The 18,841-nt window shown below is 41.1% G+C and overlaps 1 protein-coding gene across 1 annotated transcript; it reads right to left on the bottom strand.

The window, feature by feature from the left end:
* Positions 1–15,780: 15,780 nt before the first annotated feature.
* Positions 15,781–18,090, bottom strand: LOC139443689 (300 kDa antigen AG231-like). Its single transcript, XM_071224627.1, has 2 exons — positions 18,036–18,090; positions 15,781–17,102 (listed from the first exon to the last, which is right to left on the bottom strand). Exons 1-2 carry the CDS (start codon positions 18,088–18,090, stop codon positions 15,781–15,783), a joined length of 1,377 nt encoding a protein of 458 aa, XP_071080728.1.
* Between the last annotated feature and the right edge of the window lie 751 nt (positions 18,091–18,841).

Genomic DNA, 18,841 nt, shown 5'->3' with positions numbered 1-18,841 from the left:
CAGGATTACATGACAATCAAGACCCTCACAGAAGCCCTCTACCCACAACAGATGCCAGAAAGTCAGGATAACATGACAATCAAGACCCTCACAGAAGCCCTTCTGCCAGAAAGTCAGTATCAACATGACAACCAAGACCCTCACAGAAGCCCTCAACCATGAACAGATGCCAAAAAGTCAGGATCACATGACATCCAAGACCCTCACAGAAGCCCTAAACCTAGAACAGATGCCAGAAAGTCAGGATAACATGACAACCAAGACCCTCACAGCAGCCCTAAACCTAGAACAGATGCCAGAAAGTCAGGATAACATGACAACCAAGATCCTCACAGCAGCTCTCAACTAAGTCAGGATAACATGACAACCAAGACCCTCACAGCAGCCCTCAACCCTGAACAGATGCCAGAAAGTCAGGATAATATGACAACCAAGACCCTCACAGCAGCCCTCAGCCCAGAACAGATGCCAGAAAGTCAGGATAACATGACAACCAAGACCCTCAAAGCAGCCCTCAACCCAGAACAGATGCCAGAAAGTCAGGATAACATGACAATCAAGACCCTCACAGCAGCCCTCAACCCAGTCAGGATAACATGACAATCAAGACCCTCAAAGAAGCCCTCTACCCAGAACAGATGCAAGAAAGTCAGGATAACATGACAATCAAGACCCTCACATCAGCCCTCAACCCAGTCAGGATAACATGACAACCAAGACCCTCACAGCAGCCCTAAACCTAGAACAGATGCCAGAAAGTCAGGATAACATGACATCCAAGACCCTCACAGAAGCCCTAAACCTAGAACAGATGCCAGAAAGTCAGGATGACATGACAACCAAGACCCTCACAGCAGCTCTCAACTAAGTCAGGATAACATGACAATCAATACCCTCACAGCAGCCCTCAACCCAGTCAGGATAACATGACAACCAAGACCCTCACAGAAGCCCTCAACCCAGTCAGGATAACATGACAACCAAGACCCTCATAGCAGCCCTCAGCCCAGAACAGATGCCAGAAAGTCAGGATAATACGACAACCAAGACCCTCACAGCAGCCCTCAGCCCAGAACAGATGCCAGAAAGTCAGGATAACATGACAATCAAGACCCTTACAGAAGCCCTCAACCCAGTCAGGATAACATGACAATCAAGACCCTTACAGAAGCCCTCAACCCAGTCAGGATAACATGACAATCAAGACCCTCACAGCAGCCCTCAACCCAGTCAGGATAACATGACAATCAAGACCCTCACAGAAGCCCTCTACCCAGAACAGATGCCAGAAAGTCAGGATAACATGACAACCAAGACCCTCACAGCAGCCCTCAACCCAGTCAGGATAACATGACAACCAAGACCCTCACAGAAGCCCTAAACCTAGAACAGATGCCACAAAGTCAGGATAACATGACAATCAAAACCCTCACAGAAGCCCTCAACCCAGTCAGGATAACATGACAATCAAGACCCTCACAGAAGCCCTCAACCCAGTCAGGATAACATGACAATCAAGACCCTCACAGAAGCCCTGTACCCACAACAGATGCCAGAAAGTCAGGATAACATGACAACCAAGACCATCACAGAAGCCCTCTACCCACAACAGATGCCAGAAAGTCAGGATAACATGACAATCAAGACCCGCACAGCAGCCCTCAACCCAGTCAGGATAACATGACAACCAAGACCCTCACAGCAGCCCTCAGCCCAGAACAGATGCCAGAAAGTCAGGATAACATGACAATCAAGACCCTCACAGCAGCCCTCAGCCCAGTCAGGATAACATGACAATCAAGACCTTCACAGCAGCCCTCAACCCAGTCAGGATAACATGACAATCAAGACCCTCAAAGAAGCCCTCAGCCCAGTCAGGATAACATGACAATCAAGACCCTCACAGCAGCCCTCAACCCAGTCAGGATAACATGACAATCAAGGCCCTCACAGCAGCCCTCAACCCAGTCAGGATAACATGACAATCAAGACCCTCACAGCAGCCCTCAACCCAGTCAGGATAACATGACAACCAAGACCCTCACAGCAGCCCTCAGCCTAGAACAGATGCCAGAAAGTCAGGATAACATGACAATCAAGACCCTCACAGAAGCCCTCATCCCAGTCAGGATAACATGACAACCAAGACCCTCACAGCAGCCCTCAACCTAGACCAGATGCCAGAAAGTCAGGATAACATGACAACCAAGACCCTCACAGCAGCCCTCAACCCAGTCAGGATAACATGACAACCAAGACCCTCACAGCAGCCCTCAACCCAGTCAGGATAACATGACAATCAAGACCCTCACAGCATCCCTCAACCCAGTCAGGATAACATGACAACCAAGACCCTCACAGCAGCCCTCAGCCTAGAACAGATGCCAGAAAGTCAGGATAACATGACAATCAAGACCCTCACAGAAGCCCTCAACCCAGTCAGGATAACATGACAACCAAGACCCTCACAGCAGCCCTAAACCTAGAACAGATGCCAGAAAGTCAGGATAACATGACATCCAAGACCCTCACAGCAGCCCTCAACCCAGAACAGATGCCACAAAGTCAGGATAACATGACAACCATGACCCTCGCAGCAGCCCTCAACTAAGTCAGGATAACATGACAACCAATACCCTCACAGAAGCCTTCTACCCACAACAGATGGAAGAAAGTCAGGATAACATGACAGTGAAGAAAATTTCACACTAATACTTTTGGGGTATATGTTGCTGTTGTAATCAATATGGCACATTAATGATCTATAGAAGAAACAGTAAGACTTTACTAAGGTATTGTTTTTTTTAACTGTTTTTTTGGGCCAGATACCCTGGGCCTCCACGTGGCCTGGCCTGGAAACTATCCCATTCATCTGTGAAATGCTGACACCATTACAGGTGAATGGGATAGGCTAACACAGGGTGATTCAGTTCCCTTACAATAATATACTAACAGAAAAATTGTAAAGGGAATTCATAACAATATTCAGAGAAATGTTTACTTCTGTGTTTAAGAAAAAGAAATGTAAATATGCATATGCAACATTTCCAAAACAGTTAAAGCATAACCATACTATATTTCATATATCAGGAATTCCCTTGCGTCTTTCTATCAGTATAGTTATTACTTATAACATTGAAAGTAAATTTTAATTCTATTGCTTCATGCAACAGTTCATTTTAATAAGAGTGACTGAGTGACTGAGAGCAATGTTTCACTATATTACAAAACACATTTAACAGCCACATTATCACCAAGTACCAAATGAGCGAGATAAAGTGGAATGAGTTGGGTTTAATGCCACTTTGAACAGTATTCCAGTTATATCACGGCATGAAACCCATGAACACAAAAATGCTGACAAACTAAGGAACATAATCAGAGAGAACACCAGGATCCCAACCCAACAATCATAGGTTTTTTGGCACACTTTTGGTGATGGGAAACACTGATGGGGAAACACTGATGGAGAAACACTGATGGAGAAACACTGATCGGGAAACACTGATGGGGAAACACTGATGGGGAAACACTGATGGGGAAACACTGATGGAGAAACACTGATCGGGAAACACTGATGGGAAACACTGATGGAGAAACACTGATGGGAAACACTGATGGGGAAACACTGATGGGGAAACACTGATGGAGAAACACTGATGGAGAAACACTGATGGGAAACACTGATGGGGAAACACTGATGGGAAACAATGATGGAGAAACACTGATGGGAAACACTGATGGGGAAACACTGATGGGGAAACACTGATTGAGAAACACTGATGGGGAAACACTGATGGGGAAACACTGATGGGGAAACACTGATGGGGAAACACTGATGGGAAACACTGATCGGGAAACACTGATGGAGAAACACTGATGGGGAAACACTGATGGGGAAACACTGATGGAGAAACACTGATGGGAAACACTGATGGAGAAACACTGATGGGGAAACACTGATGGGGAAACACTGATCGGGAAACACTGATGGAGAAACACTGATGGGGAAACACTGATGGGGAAACATGGGAATTAATGAGCAACTATACTCATCCAATGATGAACCTCACGGTGAAACTAGCAAAATATAAGCCAAAATCAAGACACCAATACTGGGTAAGTGAGTGAGTTTTACTCCACTTTTAGCAATATTCTAGCAATAAAACAGCAGGGGACACACTAAATGAGTTTCACACATGGTACCCATGTGAGGAATCAAACCCAAGTCTTCAAGCAACCCCACCACCTGACAACAAGACTGAGTAATTCAATTGCTGACAGTTTGAAAAATAACCATTGAAATGCATGAACTTTCCTAAATACCCATTTCCTGTTGATTTCTTTAAATATTTATAAACAGATGTGGGTATATGGGTATACAGATAAACAGTGTATTACTGAAACATTGAAAGACATTAAAATAACTAAAGACAATGTTATAATAACTTGTATACCAAAACAAAATAAAGATTGAAGACATTAAAAATTTTGACTGCCAATTTCAATACCTAACTTTAAATAAATGCTTAGGACATATGAAATCAACACAATTGAAAAAACAACATTTGGCATAACAATTCATTCCAATCAAACTGCATGCATTCCTGTATAAGTGAACATGAGAGACTAATGTGTTATATTATATATATATGAAATGAAACAGACAGGCCAGGCTTATTATTTTTCACTGATTTTGAAAAGACTTTTCATACTGTCTCCAAACCATTCACTATAGTTTTTTTTGGAAAAATACGACCTAAGGGCTAATATACTCAAATATATGTTTCTTTTGCCAAATAATAGAGGTTGTGTAGGTGATCCAGTGTCACCTTATCTCTTCTTCTTGGTAGCATGTTCTCGAATTAATGATCGAATTAATGGAATAAAGCTTAATAATGAAGAGTATAAACTTGAACAATAATAGAATAAGCAGTTAGTCTGTTTAGCACTAACAACATTTGTATATAATTGAATAATATTAGAATATAATCAAATTATGCAAAATATTCCTAAATCATCGAAAATAATAATAAGAGAGAAACATTGAATATTAATAACCAAAGTGTCAACACAAGTGTATGGCATATTTATGATAAACTTATTACCACAGCAAAACAGCAAAAAAGCCAGTGTATTGTGAAAAATGGTAAAGAAAGTTAAGCTCAAAATAGACTAAGAGTACAGATTCAATGATAAAGTTATATACTGTAAATGTTACCCTCTGTTTTGTTTGTTTGTTGGTTGGTTGTTTAACACTGCACTCAGCAATATTCCAGCTATATGACGGCAGTCTGTAAATAATCATGTCTGGACCAGACAATCCAGTGATTGACATCATGAACATCGATCCATGCAATTGGGATCGAGGACATGCATTAACCAAGTCAGCTAGCCTGACCACCCGATACCTTTAGTCGCCTGTTATGACAAGCATAGTCGCCTTTACGGCAAGCATGGGTTGCTGAAGACCTGTTCTACATCTTCATGGGTCAATTAAGGAAATGAACTTCATTTTTCTCTTTCTTACACAAATAACAAGTTCTGAGCTCTAAGGGATGGGGGTGCATTGTGCCGACCTATCCCAACGTGTACGGTGAGACTTCCAAACATAGTCTGGGGAGATATTTTCTGAGATTCATGGACATAAAAGTTTGCAAGTTAAGTTCGGGGACAAGATCTTTTTTTTAAACATATGGTAGCTGAGTAGCATATTTCCATGCTGAGGATTTGATGTATCATTCCAGAGTTGTTCAAACCAAGTACATGTATATCCATCTACTGTCTTGAGTTTTTCATTTATAAGAGACGCCACATACTGAGTTGAGCCTGGCATAAATATCAAGTCATGGTTATCCAGCTGCTTGCTTATATTAATGACAGTGTGAATGATATTCTTCTTTTTTTCTTCTTTTGCTATATTCTAAAACTCTGTTTGGCAGTCTATGACTTTCCCTTCTATTGACTATTTGACAATGATTGACATAAAGACCTTTTTTGCCATAGCTGAGATTAATAAAGATGTGAACAGCAACTTAAGGTTATAACATGAGCATTACCCTATTTCATGATGAGGCACAAAGTGAAACAGATTGTAGATGTTCACAAAGCGTGGTAGTGCATAGACTTTATTATAACAATGATGAGACCTCAATAAAATATTGAAAGGAGTTTAAGTATAACAGCAGAGTTATGCAATGGTCGTATTCATTGCCTTTTGGGGCACATTTGATAGGCATTCAAACAGTTAACAGAATGACAATGTTCATTCTATGTAATTATGAAATTACATTGAAAACATAATATGCTGCCATACAAATGTTATGTACATCTAAAGTGTCATAAACTCTGTGAAGAATGAAGAATGCAATAAGATCTGCTCAGAAATATAAATAGAATTGGTCAAATTTGAGCCTGTTGTTTTATTATGGATTAACTGCCACTTTTGACAGTACTTCAATTTCAAAGAAGTTTGAAAAACTCTTATTTAACAATTATGAGTCAGGTGGCAGTCTTGTAGTTGGTGAATTTACAGGAAGTACTTCTCTGAAAGATATTACAAATCTTTCAATTCCCATCCAATTTGACCAACGACAGAGCCTGCCTCATTTACAACAGATAAAGACATATAATATTTGTGACCTGAGGCAGCGGAGGTGAGGTGAAACAGGGTTAAAGGTCGGATTCAAGATTATTGTACTTGTATAGCAACATGTATGTGGCTGCTTGTACCAGTTCAGACATTACATAATGTAAAGAGTACAGTGCATGCCCACCGAGTTACACTGTACCATGCTGCAGTGAAACATGATGGATACTCCATTCAGACACATCATATGGACTCCAAGACAACAAGTGCCCGTTTTACTCCCCTTATGCCAAATGCCAACCACCCATCGAACAACCAACCTACACACATAGAAAAGACCATAATTACAATAACTGGCCAACTGGATAGTTTCCATGGGAATGGTACACCCAATAACAAAGCTTCACTGTACTGCTGTAATCCATTTATAAAACACACAATTGGTAATTAGATTAAATAAGTTAAAGCTAAGTCTGTATGTATTGTACCATTTATATTCCAGAAACAAACGTCATGGCAGTACTATACTATACACAAGACACCCAAGGCCTGCAAAGGTGGTGCTTGATACTATATATAAAGAAATAAAGCAAAGTTGATATATTCCAGAAACAAACGTCATGGCAGTACTATACTATACACAAGACATCCAAGGCCTGCAAAGGTGGTGCTTGATGCTATATGTAAAGAAATAAAGCAAAGTTGATGTTGTCTGTGTTATAAGCTCAACTCAGTATATAGTGAGTTTGCCTAAGCTGGATATTGTAAACTAGTAACCTATTTTCTGTTTACACGCATTTGATGTCTTAATGCAGTCTTTCTTTGAAGTGTCCCATAATCAGGATAATAAGTAACTTGAAGAAACTTTCAAATTGAAACAAAATAGATAGGCCTATAACCACTGTTTAATAAAACCTAACCTAGGATAAAAGTCTCCATATAATTTTTATGTGGAACATTATGATATAAATCTGAAGTAATATTCAAAATATCAATCAAGAACTCAACCCCAAAAAGTACTAGAATCTGTACTTTACTAAGAAAGTGTTATCCCAAATATAACATTTGTTACAATCAAATAGAAGCTAGATCTAAATATTTTGTACTTATAAACCTACTTATTGTCTAACATTATGGGGTTTCAACATTACATTAGGCCATGGCGATGTTTACTGTGTATGAAGATACATTATAATTGCTCATATTATATTAACTTTCAGTACAAGATGCTAGATCTATGTGATGTATGATTAAAACTTTCTCAATCACAACTTTGTAAACTTGACGTAAATGGGGAAAAAATCAGAACTGTGAAGCAGATCAAGGTAAAATCAACCATTCTTTACTGAACGAGAAACCATTTGATTTCTAAAAAAACAATGAAGCCTATTTTAATGAAACAAAATTACATATGCCTCGCAATGTGGGAAAACAAAATATGCAGATATTGGAATACAAGTGTTCAAAGAACATGGGCGGTAATATCGATAACATTAGGGTAGCTGGGTTCTGTCTACAAATGTCAGACAAACTTATCGCATGACTACCGTCTGAATACAATATATGACGCCCGCCACGCCTAACATAAACATATAAACGACATGATCATTCAACTGACGATATATGCGCTGATTAATATCGGAAAACTGATGACATGTCCTTGTATCCAAGTGTCATAAGCAGTCGTAAAACACGCGAACTTTCTGACTTTAATTGGTTTGTAACATTAGACGCGAATTTGACAGTTGCCATGAGTTGTCTCCCTTGAAAAGCGCGATAGTCGATAAAACTAACGCATACACATGGTCTCGAAAAGTATGTAAAATAGCGACGACCCTCTGTATTCACACTTCCCCGTTTGTTAGCTCCACCTAGCGGTGAAAAGTGGTGCTACTATCTCGTCAACTTATTGTACATAAAATCGACTTATTAACTTTAAAATGGTGTGTATCGACAATAACCGACCATTTTCGTGGGTTTAGTATTTTTTTAAACACACTCACCGTATATTTATGAAATTAAATTCACCAAAACTATCATTTAGGTATATATAATATCGATTTAAAACGTGAGTATAGTTTGTTGTTGTATTTCTACCCTTGGACGCAAATCGACCGAGGGGCGTGGTTTACAAATTGACAAAGGCGTGGCTTGTCAAGTTTAATCACACATTGACTTTCACACGTAAAATCTACAATGAATTGCCGGTTAAGTTCACCTAAGTAACTTTGGGGGCTCGCTTTTTTGTTTTTGATAATCCTGTTGGGCAAACGTAATAACTTCTTCAACGAAATACGTTTCAATTATAAATATTGAATGTTTAGTGTTACATGTGACTGAAATGGGTACGCGAATGCTTGCCACTTAAAACTCACATAATTTAAAATTAAAATGGTTAGGCCCTAATTGACGTTTTCGAACCCGAAAATATGTAGTAATTACTACTCTCCTTCAAATACTCCTGTGTATATGTATACGTAGACCTTGAGGCAGACTAACATATAGTCTATGAAATCGTTTATTACAAAATATTCTCTCCTCTAAAATTAATACAAATAAATTTCCTGCTACTGATGTGGAGCTGGCTAGAGCTGGCTAGACGTGCTTTTATATATGTATAGATTGGTTTGGTTTTAAAAAAAATACACATATTCCACAGTCATGGCGCAGGACTAACCTTATTGTTTATGTATTTCAGCTGAACCATTCTGTAATTTAGTTACATCATATATATGTAGCCTTTTCGTTCAGACGTAATCATGATTTAATCGTGCCGGTAAGTCAGGATACCTAACACCCTTGAAGGCAAACACGTCACTGTTAAAAAATAGGGTAGGGTCAACAAAACATGGCAGGTTCACGTGGAGAGACCTATAAAAACTGCATAGTCTTGGGAGTGTCATACAAAAGATGGACTGCTGTTTTATTGTTAACATACCAAAAATATTCATGCGATTTTCACGATATCCAATTATTTTATTTCACAGAGGAGCCATGAAATAAAGAAGGAACAAAAAGATTTGAAAATATTCGCCATGGCACCAGATCTAGGTACGATGAGTGTTATGCTTTTGATTGAAAATATGCTCTAGCTATTCTCAGTGCTACAAATTGGTATTTTTTACTTATAACAAATCTACCTTTATATACTTTAAAGAGGAAAAACTCACTTTAAGTATATGTTCAGTTGAAATAACTGCACAGGGTGGGCTGTACTCTTTAAATACCAGACCGCCTTCAGCTATAGGAGTGACGTAGTCAGACTCTAACACATCACAGGAATAACATCATCGTGATCCATGGATTACACGGACTTCGTTGCATCATTGTCTATTTCCGTCAACACTGTTATGTAAATAGCATGTCAAAGCAGTGCTATAATTCATTACCACGTGTAACCGCGGATGGCTTTAAAGAAGAGCCCATGGCCGTCTCCGCGACAAAACCACCAACCTTGCTCACTGGATACAAGTTATTATACAACATACGCCAACAGTTGACATGTATAGCCACATAAAAACCTGCATATCAGTGAAAATTGCACTCATTTACACGTAGTGTCTTAAAAAATAGCCACCAGAACCTGTTTTAAAAGGCTGGCAACAACAAACGCCAAATAGATTTAAAACGGGGGAAAAAAATACACACCAAAAACGAGACAGAACCGTTATTGGTCCGACTGGACACCTTGCGTCTCGGTTGGTTTGTCTGGGCCAGACTCAGCCAGTAATGGCGTTGACGGGGTACTCGAGTAGCTTTCGAAGATTTGTTTGTTTATTTGTTTGTTTGTTGTTTAACATCACACTCAGCAATATTCCAGCTATAACGACGGTCTGTAAACAATCGAGTCTGGACCAGACAATTTAGTGACTGATATCAAGAGCATCGATCCACGCAATAGGGATACGATGACATGCATCAACCATGCGAGTCATGGAGCCTGACCCGATCCCGTTAGTCGCCTCTTATGACAAGCATAGTCACTTCTTACGGGAATCATGGGTTGCCGAAGATCAATTCTACACCGGACTTTCACGGGTCTTACGAAGATATGAACAAGGTACATGGATACTATATATGTGTGCGGCCTATTAATCTGATGATATTGCTGAGATAATGATACAAGTGGCGTAAAACAATACACTCTCATTTACTTTTACAGATCTTCTCGGTGTAGTTGTAGAATAGCCTATACTACTTTATATGGCACATATTATATACAGAAGTCACGAAGTTGTACATTTTTCATTCTTTAACGCCGCACTCGTCCCAGATATATATATGACGGCGGTCTGTAAGGAATCCAGTCTTGACCCGACAAACCAGTGATTAGCACCATGAGCATCGATTCATGCAGTTCGGATACGATGACATACAATCAACCAAGTCCCCAAACCCGACCACCCGATCCATTAAACCGGCTCTTACGACAAGTTGGAGACTTATATATTCTTACCCGCAGTCCCCACAGGTAAAGGCCCAACAAGTGAATGAGTGAGCTGCTTTTTACAGTAACGCCGCTTTTAACAGTATTCCAGTTATATCGTTGCGTGTCAGCTTAATGTGGGAGGAAAGCCCGAAGTGATGCAGGTCTCGGACGTTTACCGCTTCGGTGAAACCCACCAGCACGGGTATGGTGCTGGCAAACCAAGAAACCGTCGAACCGGGATTCGAACCCACAATCTTAGGTTTCTGGCGTGCCCAAGGGACGCAAGTCTGCACAGTGAATCGCGGCGCCTTAGACGACTGGGCCACCCGTGCCCCCGAAAACAAGTGACAGAGCCGGACTGACCCCAGGGATCCCTGACTTTGAACATTGCTCATGTTCACAGGTATTGGTTTCCTTGTTAGGCCTTGATTATTTATCTTTAATCTGTAAGCTGTGGGGTAGCCCCGGGGTTAAAGTGTTGTCTCGTTATCTCGGAGACCCAGGGTCGATTCCCCACAAATAGACTCTGTATATATTATAATATAGATGTTATGAAGCCAATTCTCGTGTCCCTATCCGTGTATGGCTGCAGCATTGCTGAAAGCAGCGAGGAAAAACCTCACTGATGTTTTTAACAGTATCTGCTTTCTTGCGTCAACTGCAATCCCAGATGAAGACAAGCTAATCTGTAGATTGTCATGTTTTATGTCATGTCTTTTAAGTGGTTAAAGGGGAGTACGGGCGTAGTCTTTATCTTTTGAAGATTATGCTGTAATTCAGAACTTCAACTTCAACACTTAACAAAGTAACTATAAATACTCGGTCAAAAGCCAAAAGAGCCCATCAGAATTATCAATACTTTACTCCAGAAATCATAAACGTTGTCAGAGATATTTAGTCTCATGCAGCATCGGGTACACGCTTTGTATATGCCATAGGAACGGTGGTTATATATATAGTCCACGCTGAAGACCGGGTTCGACTCCCACACGGGTACAAAATGTGCATCTCTTTGTGTGTTTTTCTTCTTTTTATTAAAGAAGGATGCAAAGGTAACCCAGTCGTGTAAAGGCGACACAATTCGCTGTACAGAGTTGCGTCCCTTAGGTCTGGTGCCAGAAATGTATTATCGTGGTTTCGAATCCCAGATTTCACCCTGACTGTTTCTAGGGTTGTAAGCACCACACCCGTGCTCCTGGGTCTACCACTGTGGTAAACGTCTAAGACTCGAAACACACCGGGATTTCCTCCCACACCACGCTGACACGCCGTGGTATTACTGAAATATCAGACCCGTGAAGATCTGGGTATAGAGAATAGGTCTTTAGCAAACCGCAAAAGGCGACTACTAGTATACTTGTCGTGAGAGGCAACTAACGGGATCGGGTTGTCAGGCTCGCTGACGTGATTGATGCATGTTATCGTATCCAAATTGCGTGTATCGATGCTCATGATGTCAGTCACTGGATTGTCTGGTCCAGACTTGATTATTTACAGACCGCCGTCATAATAAAGCTGGAATATTGCTGAGTGCGGTGTTAAACAACAAACAAACAAAAACACGTCACAGAGCCTGATTTCCCGATCCCTTTTGAGTCGGCTCTATAGCGGGGGAACTGAGGACCCATACTTATCCCAACAAAGGCCATAATGAATGAGTAGAAAATGTCGGACAATAAAATATTATATTCAGATTTGTGAACATACATATAAAAAACCTCCTGTTTTGAGTAAGGTCTAACATCACAAAGCTAATGTCTTTTTTAAATATAAAAGTCACAAGAATTATTATAATAAGCTTCGACACATTTTTCTCAAAAAGCTTGCATAGCAAATATGCCTGACACGTTTTACCCTTAATTTCATATATATCATATGATTTATATCTATTGAACGAAATATGTAATGAACTCTGATGCAAGATGATATATTTTTAATCTGAATCCACTGAATGCATGCATGCTTCCGCACTTTCTGATGATGGATAGTTGTGTGTGCAGTTCGTAGTCTTTTAGGAGTTGTCTCCCTTTAATTACTTGTGGTTGTATTATCGGGTTTTGATATATGCCGAGAGGTTATTTCACAAAGTGTGGTACACTCATATTTACGAGGATATAAATACCATATTTTAACTAAATATCCTGATAAGTCAATTAATGGAAAGAAATGTTTTGTTTTGGGGTCGAGAGAATTATATAATAATGTATTTTGAAACGTAGTGCTTTCGGGCATTCTGTACTGTAGTTGAGAATCTTTTTACGTCAGCATATTTTTATTTACGCACAAGGTTTGAGGCGTTATTCGCCATCTGACTACAAATATACGCCTGTACTGTTATGTATATACACAATAATATATTCCAAATAAAATTTGAAAAATACACACACACCGAAGTTCCAGTTTCTTTTTAAAAATGAGTTGCAATGTTTGAATATCCAGCAATGATTAACTAACTACCCGTGAAAATCCGGGTAAGAATTGGTCTTCCCATGCTTGTCTTAAGAGGCGACAAACGGGATCGGGTGGTCAGGCTCGCTGACTTGGTTGACTCATGTCCCAATCGAGTAGATCGATGCGCATGATGTCAATCACTGAATTGTCTGATCTAGATTTACATATCGCCGCCAGACAGGTGGGACATACTTATTAACTGAACATAAATTTCGGTTGTCTTAATTGTTGATATGAATGAATTAACATATCCAGGGAATTGAAAACAACAACTGAACGTGAGTGTTTACTCCACAGGACAAGATAAACAGGATACGATGACAGTGACACAAGGACATACATCGCAACCATGCACACGTTCCTAACTTTAGCCGATTTTACGACAACTGTGGGAGAGACTATCATGCCATACACTTGAAATTCCTACATTGTGCATTCTAATCAAAAACATTGCGTCAAAGGTACTTTAAAAGAAGTCTTTGTACTTAAGTTTTGATTAGTTTTATCATGGACCAAAAATATATGTCGTATTAAGTGTCCATGGTTTTATGTTAATGAATCGACCGTGTTACTATACTGTTAAATATAGCGGAAATTTCCGACACTAACTGATGGAAATATTTGCGAGCATGTTTTTGTGGTTACACGTTGTTTGTCGCATGCCGACCAGCTATCACATCTTTCAACATTGTGAAACCGGATGTAAGACGAAATAAACATGAACATGTATATGGACGAATGTTAACATGAAAAGGTGCACCGAGGCGTTAAAAAATATCCACAAACTGTATTACATTACCCTGCGGCAATACACTGGCGGATCTTGATGAACACAAGCGGTGGCTTCGATTAAAACTTTCAAGGTTAGAACATGTTGGAACGCATGAATAGATGGAATAGAATTAAAATGTCAATACCGTGTACCTTATGTAAGAAACCATTTTTTGAAGATGAATATCATTTTTTACATGTTTGTGACACTATGATTCATTAAGATGTTGATATATTATGATCTGGTGTCATCCGCTGGTCTGATGTCATCCACCCATCCACTGCTCTGGCGTCACCAAGAGATTTGATGTCACCTACACATCTGATCTTATGTCACCCATTGATCTAATCTGATGTCACCGACTGGTCTGATGTCATCTGCTGATCTGATGTCACCCACTGGTCTGATGTCACCCACTGGTCTGATGTCACCCACTGGTCTGATGTCATCTGCTGATCTGATGTCATCTGCTGATCTGATGTCACCCACTGGTCTGATGTCACCCACTGGTCTATGTCATCTGCTGATCTGGTGTCACCCACTGGTCTGATGTCACCCACTGGTCTATGTCATCTGCTGATCTGGTGTCACCCACTGGTCTGATGTCACCCACTGGTCTGATGTCACCCACTGGTCTATGTCATCTGCTGATCTGATGTCACCCACTGGTCTGATGTCACCCACTGGTCTATGTCATCTGCTGATCTGATGACACCCACTGGTCTGATGTCACCCACTGGTCTATGTCATCTGCTGATCTGATGTCACCCACTGGTCTGATGTCACCTACTGGTCTGATGTCACCCACTGGTCTATGTCATCTGCTGATCTGATGTCACCCACTGGTCTGATGTCATCTGCTGATCTGATGTCACCCACTGGTCTGATGTCATCTGCTGATCTGATGTCCCCCACTGGTCTGATGTCACTCACTGGTCTGATGTCACCCACTGGTCTGATGTCACTCACTGGTCTGATGTCCCCCACTGGTCTGATGTCACCCACTGGCTGATGTCACCCACTGGTCTGATGTCCCCCACTGGTCTGATGTCACCCACTGGTCTGATGTCACCCACTGGTCTGATGTCACTCACTGGTCTGATGTCCCCCATTGATCTGGTGTCACCCACTGATCTGATGTCCCCCACTGATCTGATGTCACCCACTGGTCTGATGTCACTCACTGGTCTGATGTCACCCACTGATCTGATGTCACCCACTGGTCTGATGTCCCCCACTGATCTGATGTCCCCCATTGGTCTGATGTCACCCACTGGTCTGATGTCACCCACTGATCTGATGTCACCCACTGGTCTGATGTCACCCACTGGTCTGATGTCCCCCACTGGTCTGATGTCACCCACTGGCTGATGTCACCCACTGGTCTGATGTCCCCCACTGGTCTGATGTAACCCACTGGTCTGATGTCACCCACTGGTCTGATGTCACTCACTGGTCTGATGTCCCCCATTGATCTGGTGTCACCCACTGATCTGATGTCCCCCACTGATCTGATGTCACCCACTGGTCTGATGTCACTCACTGGTCTGATGTCACCCATTGGTCTGATGTCACCCACTGGTCTGATGTCACCCACTGATCTGATGTCACCCACTGGTCTGATGTCCTCCATTGATCTGATGTCCCCCACTGGTCTGATGTCACCCACTGGTCTGATGTCACCCACTGGTCTGATGTCCCCCATTGATCTGATGTCCCCCACTGATCTAATGTCACCCACTGGTCTGATGTCACCCACTGGTCTGATGTCCTCCATTGATCTGATGTCACCCACTGGTCTGATGTCCCCCATTGATCTGATGTCACCCACTGGTCTGATGTCCTCCATTGATCTGATGTCCCCCACTGGTCTGATGTCACCCACTGGTCTGATGTCACCCACTGATCTGATGTCACCCACTGGTCTGATGTCACCAACTGATCTGATGTCACCCACTGGTCTGATGTCACCCACTGGTCTGATGTCACCCACTGGTCTGATGTCACCCACTGGTCTGATGTCCCCCATTGATCTGATGTCACCCACTGGTCTGATGTCCCCCATTGATCTGATGTCCCCCACTGGTCTGATGTCACCCACTGGTCTGATGTCCCCCATTGATCTGATGTCCCCCATTGATCTGATGTCCCCCATTGATCTGATGTCCCCCACTGGTCTGATGTCCTCCATTGATCTGATGTCACCCACTGGTCTGATGTCCCCCATTGATCTGATGTCCCCCATTGATCTGATGTCCCCCATTGATCTGGTGTCACCCACTGGTCTGATGTCCCCCATTGATCTGATGTCACCCACTGGTCTGATGTCACCCACTGGTCTGATGTCACCCACTGGTCTGATGTCACCCACTGGTCTGATGTCACCCATTGATCTGATGTCACCCACTGGTCTAGTGTCACCCACTGGTCTGATGTCACCCACTGGTCTGATGTCCCCCATTGATCTGATGTCACCCACTGGTCTGATGTCACCCACTGGTCTGATGTCACCCACTGGTCTGATGTCCCCCACTGGTCTGGTGTCACCCACTGGTCTGATGTCACCCACTGGTCTGATGTCACCCACTGGTCTGATGTCACCCACTGGTCTGATGTCACCCACTGGTCTGATGTCCCCCACTGGTCTGGTGTCATCCACTGGTCTGATGTCACCCACTGGTCTGATGTCACCCACTGGTCTGATGTCACCCACTGGTCTAGTGTCACCCACTGGTCTGATGTCCCCCATTGATCTGATGTCACCCACTGGTCTGATGTCACCCATTGATCTGATGTCACCCACTGGTCTGATGTCACCCACTGATTTGTTCTGGTCTCATCCTCTGAGCTGAGGTTATCCACTTATGCACAGATATGATCTCAAACCATCTACATGTATCATGCGCATCGATCCACGCAATTGAGATATGATGACATGCATCAACCAAGTCAGCGCGCCTGACCACACGATCCCGTTAGTCGCCTAAGCACAGTCATGCAATACACATTGCCCAATTACTATCAACAGACAGAACAGATTATGTTAATTTTTATTAAACATTATTGAGCTGGTTATCACAGTATTTAGGTAAAATCAACATTCACAACAAATCATCACCTACACACATCGTCCAAGGCTGTGTTAAACATGTAAGCTGTCACCCAATCACAGAGCATCAATCAATATACTAAAAAGAGAAGAAACTTATCAAATAAAAGTATTTAAAATCAACATAATAAAATATAAGATCGTTTTTGATTTCTTAAACATAGTGGGCTCCCGAATAAGAATAGTTTGCTTAACCATTCCCAACTGACCAATATCAGCGGGCTTAAAACTAATTTTCAAAAGATTTGACATTTGCATTGTGGAACCTCTCTTGAAGCCAATTTTTCTATAATGTGACCTGTCAATGATTACTGATCATACTGTGGGCTCTTATAGTTTAAAAATGCTCGTATTCAAGAAAACACAATAAATGCCTGCTGCAATCAGGACTTGTAAACAAAGAAAGAGCAAATTTAAAATATTTGGCCTGAAGACCTTTCATTCTCCACCTCATAATCATAATTAACCACATACAGGTCTTCTCAAGTTTCCCTCTAGATAGGTTGGCATTATTTTCTTACCTCGTGCCCATTTTGCAAATCACATTTTAGGCATGTTGCTCTCTCAAAGTAACCTTGTGAGCATGGTTAGAAGTACTAGTTCCCGTCTACTTTCAATAATAGACCAATGGTCATGTCTTCCTATTGTTCTCAGGGTTTCTTGAAATAGTGGAAAGCGGACAAACTTGCTAGTGTCCATGCCTTAGGCATTCTGGCTTCAGATGTCTGCATGCTCCACATGGTCTTTCTCTCGCTCGCTGTTATCAAATTGGTTTTATACTATGACTACTGTATTGTTTCCCTATAAGGTATTCCTTATTCTGGTATTTCTTGCAGTTAGTCAGTTTATAAGTTGGATAAAACACTTCTCTGAGGTTTGGGTTAAAAAAAGTAAAATTTCTCACTCGTGAATACATTTTCAAACAAAACCTTGGAGAAGTCTTTTATCCTTTACTGAATAACTTATTTAACTGAATTGACAAAACACATTAAAATGTAACATTCTTGATGTTACATGTTACAGAGAGCACAAATAACTTTTTCAACAAGGTTTTCATGACCAAAATTCAGCCGGTAAACAAGCAAAGGTGAGAAAATGTAATACATTTTGGAATTCAAATAGACTGGTCCATTCAGGTAAAAATGAAACGAAATGAAATTATTCAAAATTTCATTTATCAAAATTAATAATACAAAACAGATCATCGAAGGAAGTTATATTCAAGAACACAAGCAATTCAAAAGTAAAACAATGGTATGCATTTAATGAAAATACGTCCAAATATATATTACTTATAAAAACGGAACACGGTTTAGAAAATCAAAAGTGATTTCTTTAGTTAAATGACACTTTGTATAAATGATGAGTGGAATAAGATCCAAATACTGTTTCCTATAAAGAAAGAAAATACAAACTGTGCATCTCATTAATGTTCGAGATAATCTCGAGATGCCTGTAAATACTTCTGTCCCTAATTCAATCCAAATCTTT

The sequence above is a fragment of the Haliotis cracherodii genome, unplaced genomic scaffold (assembly GCF_022045235.1).
Source record: "Haliotis cracherodii isolate W230 unplaced genomic scaffold, xgHalCrac1.p SCAF_5, whole genome shotgun sequence".
Lineage (NCBI taxonomy): Eukaryota > Metazoa > Mollusca > Gastropoda > Lepetellida > Haliotidae > Haliotis > Haliotis cracherodii.
Note: the sequence above shows the minus strand (reverse complement) of the source record. Positions and strands in the feature narration are given on the sequence as shown.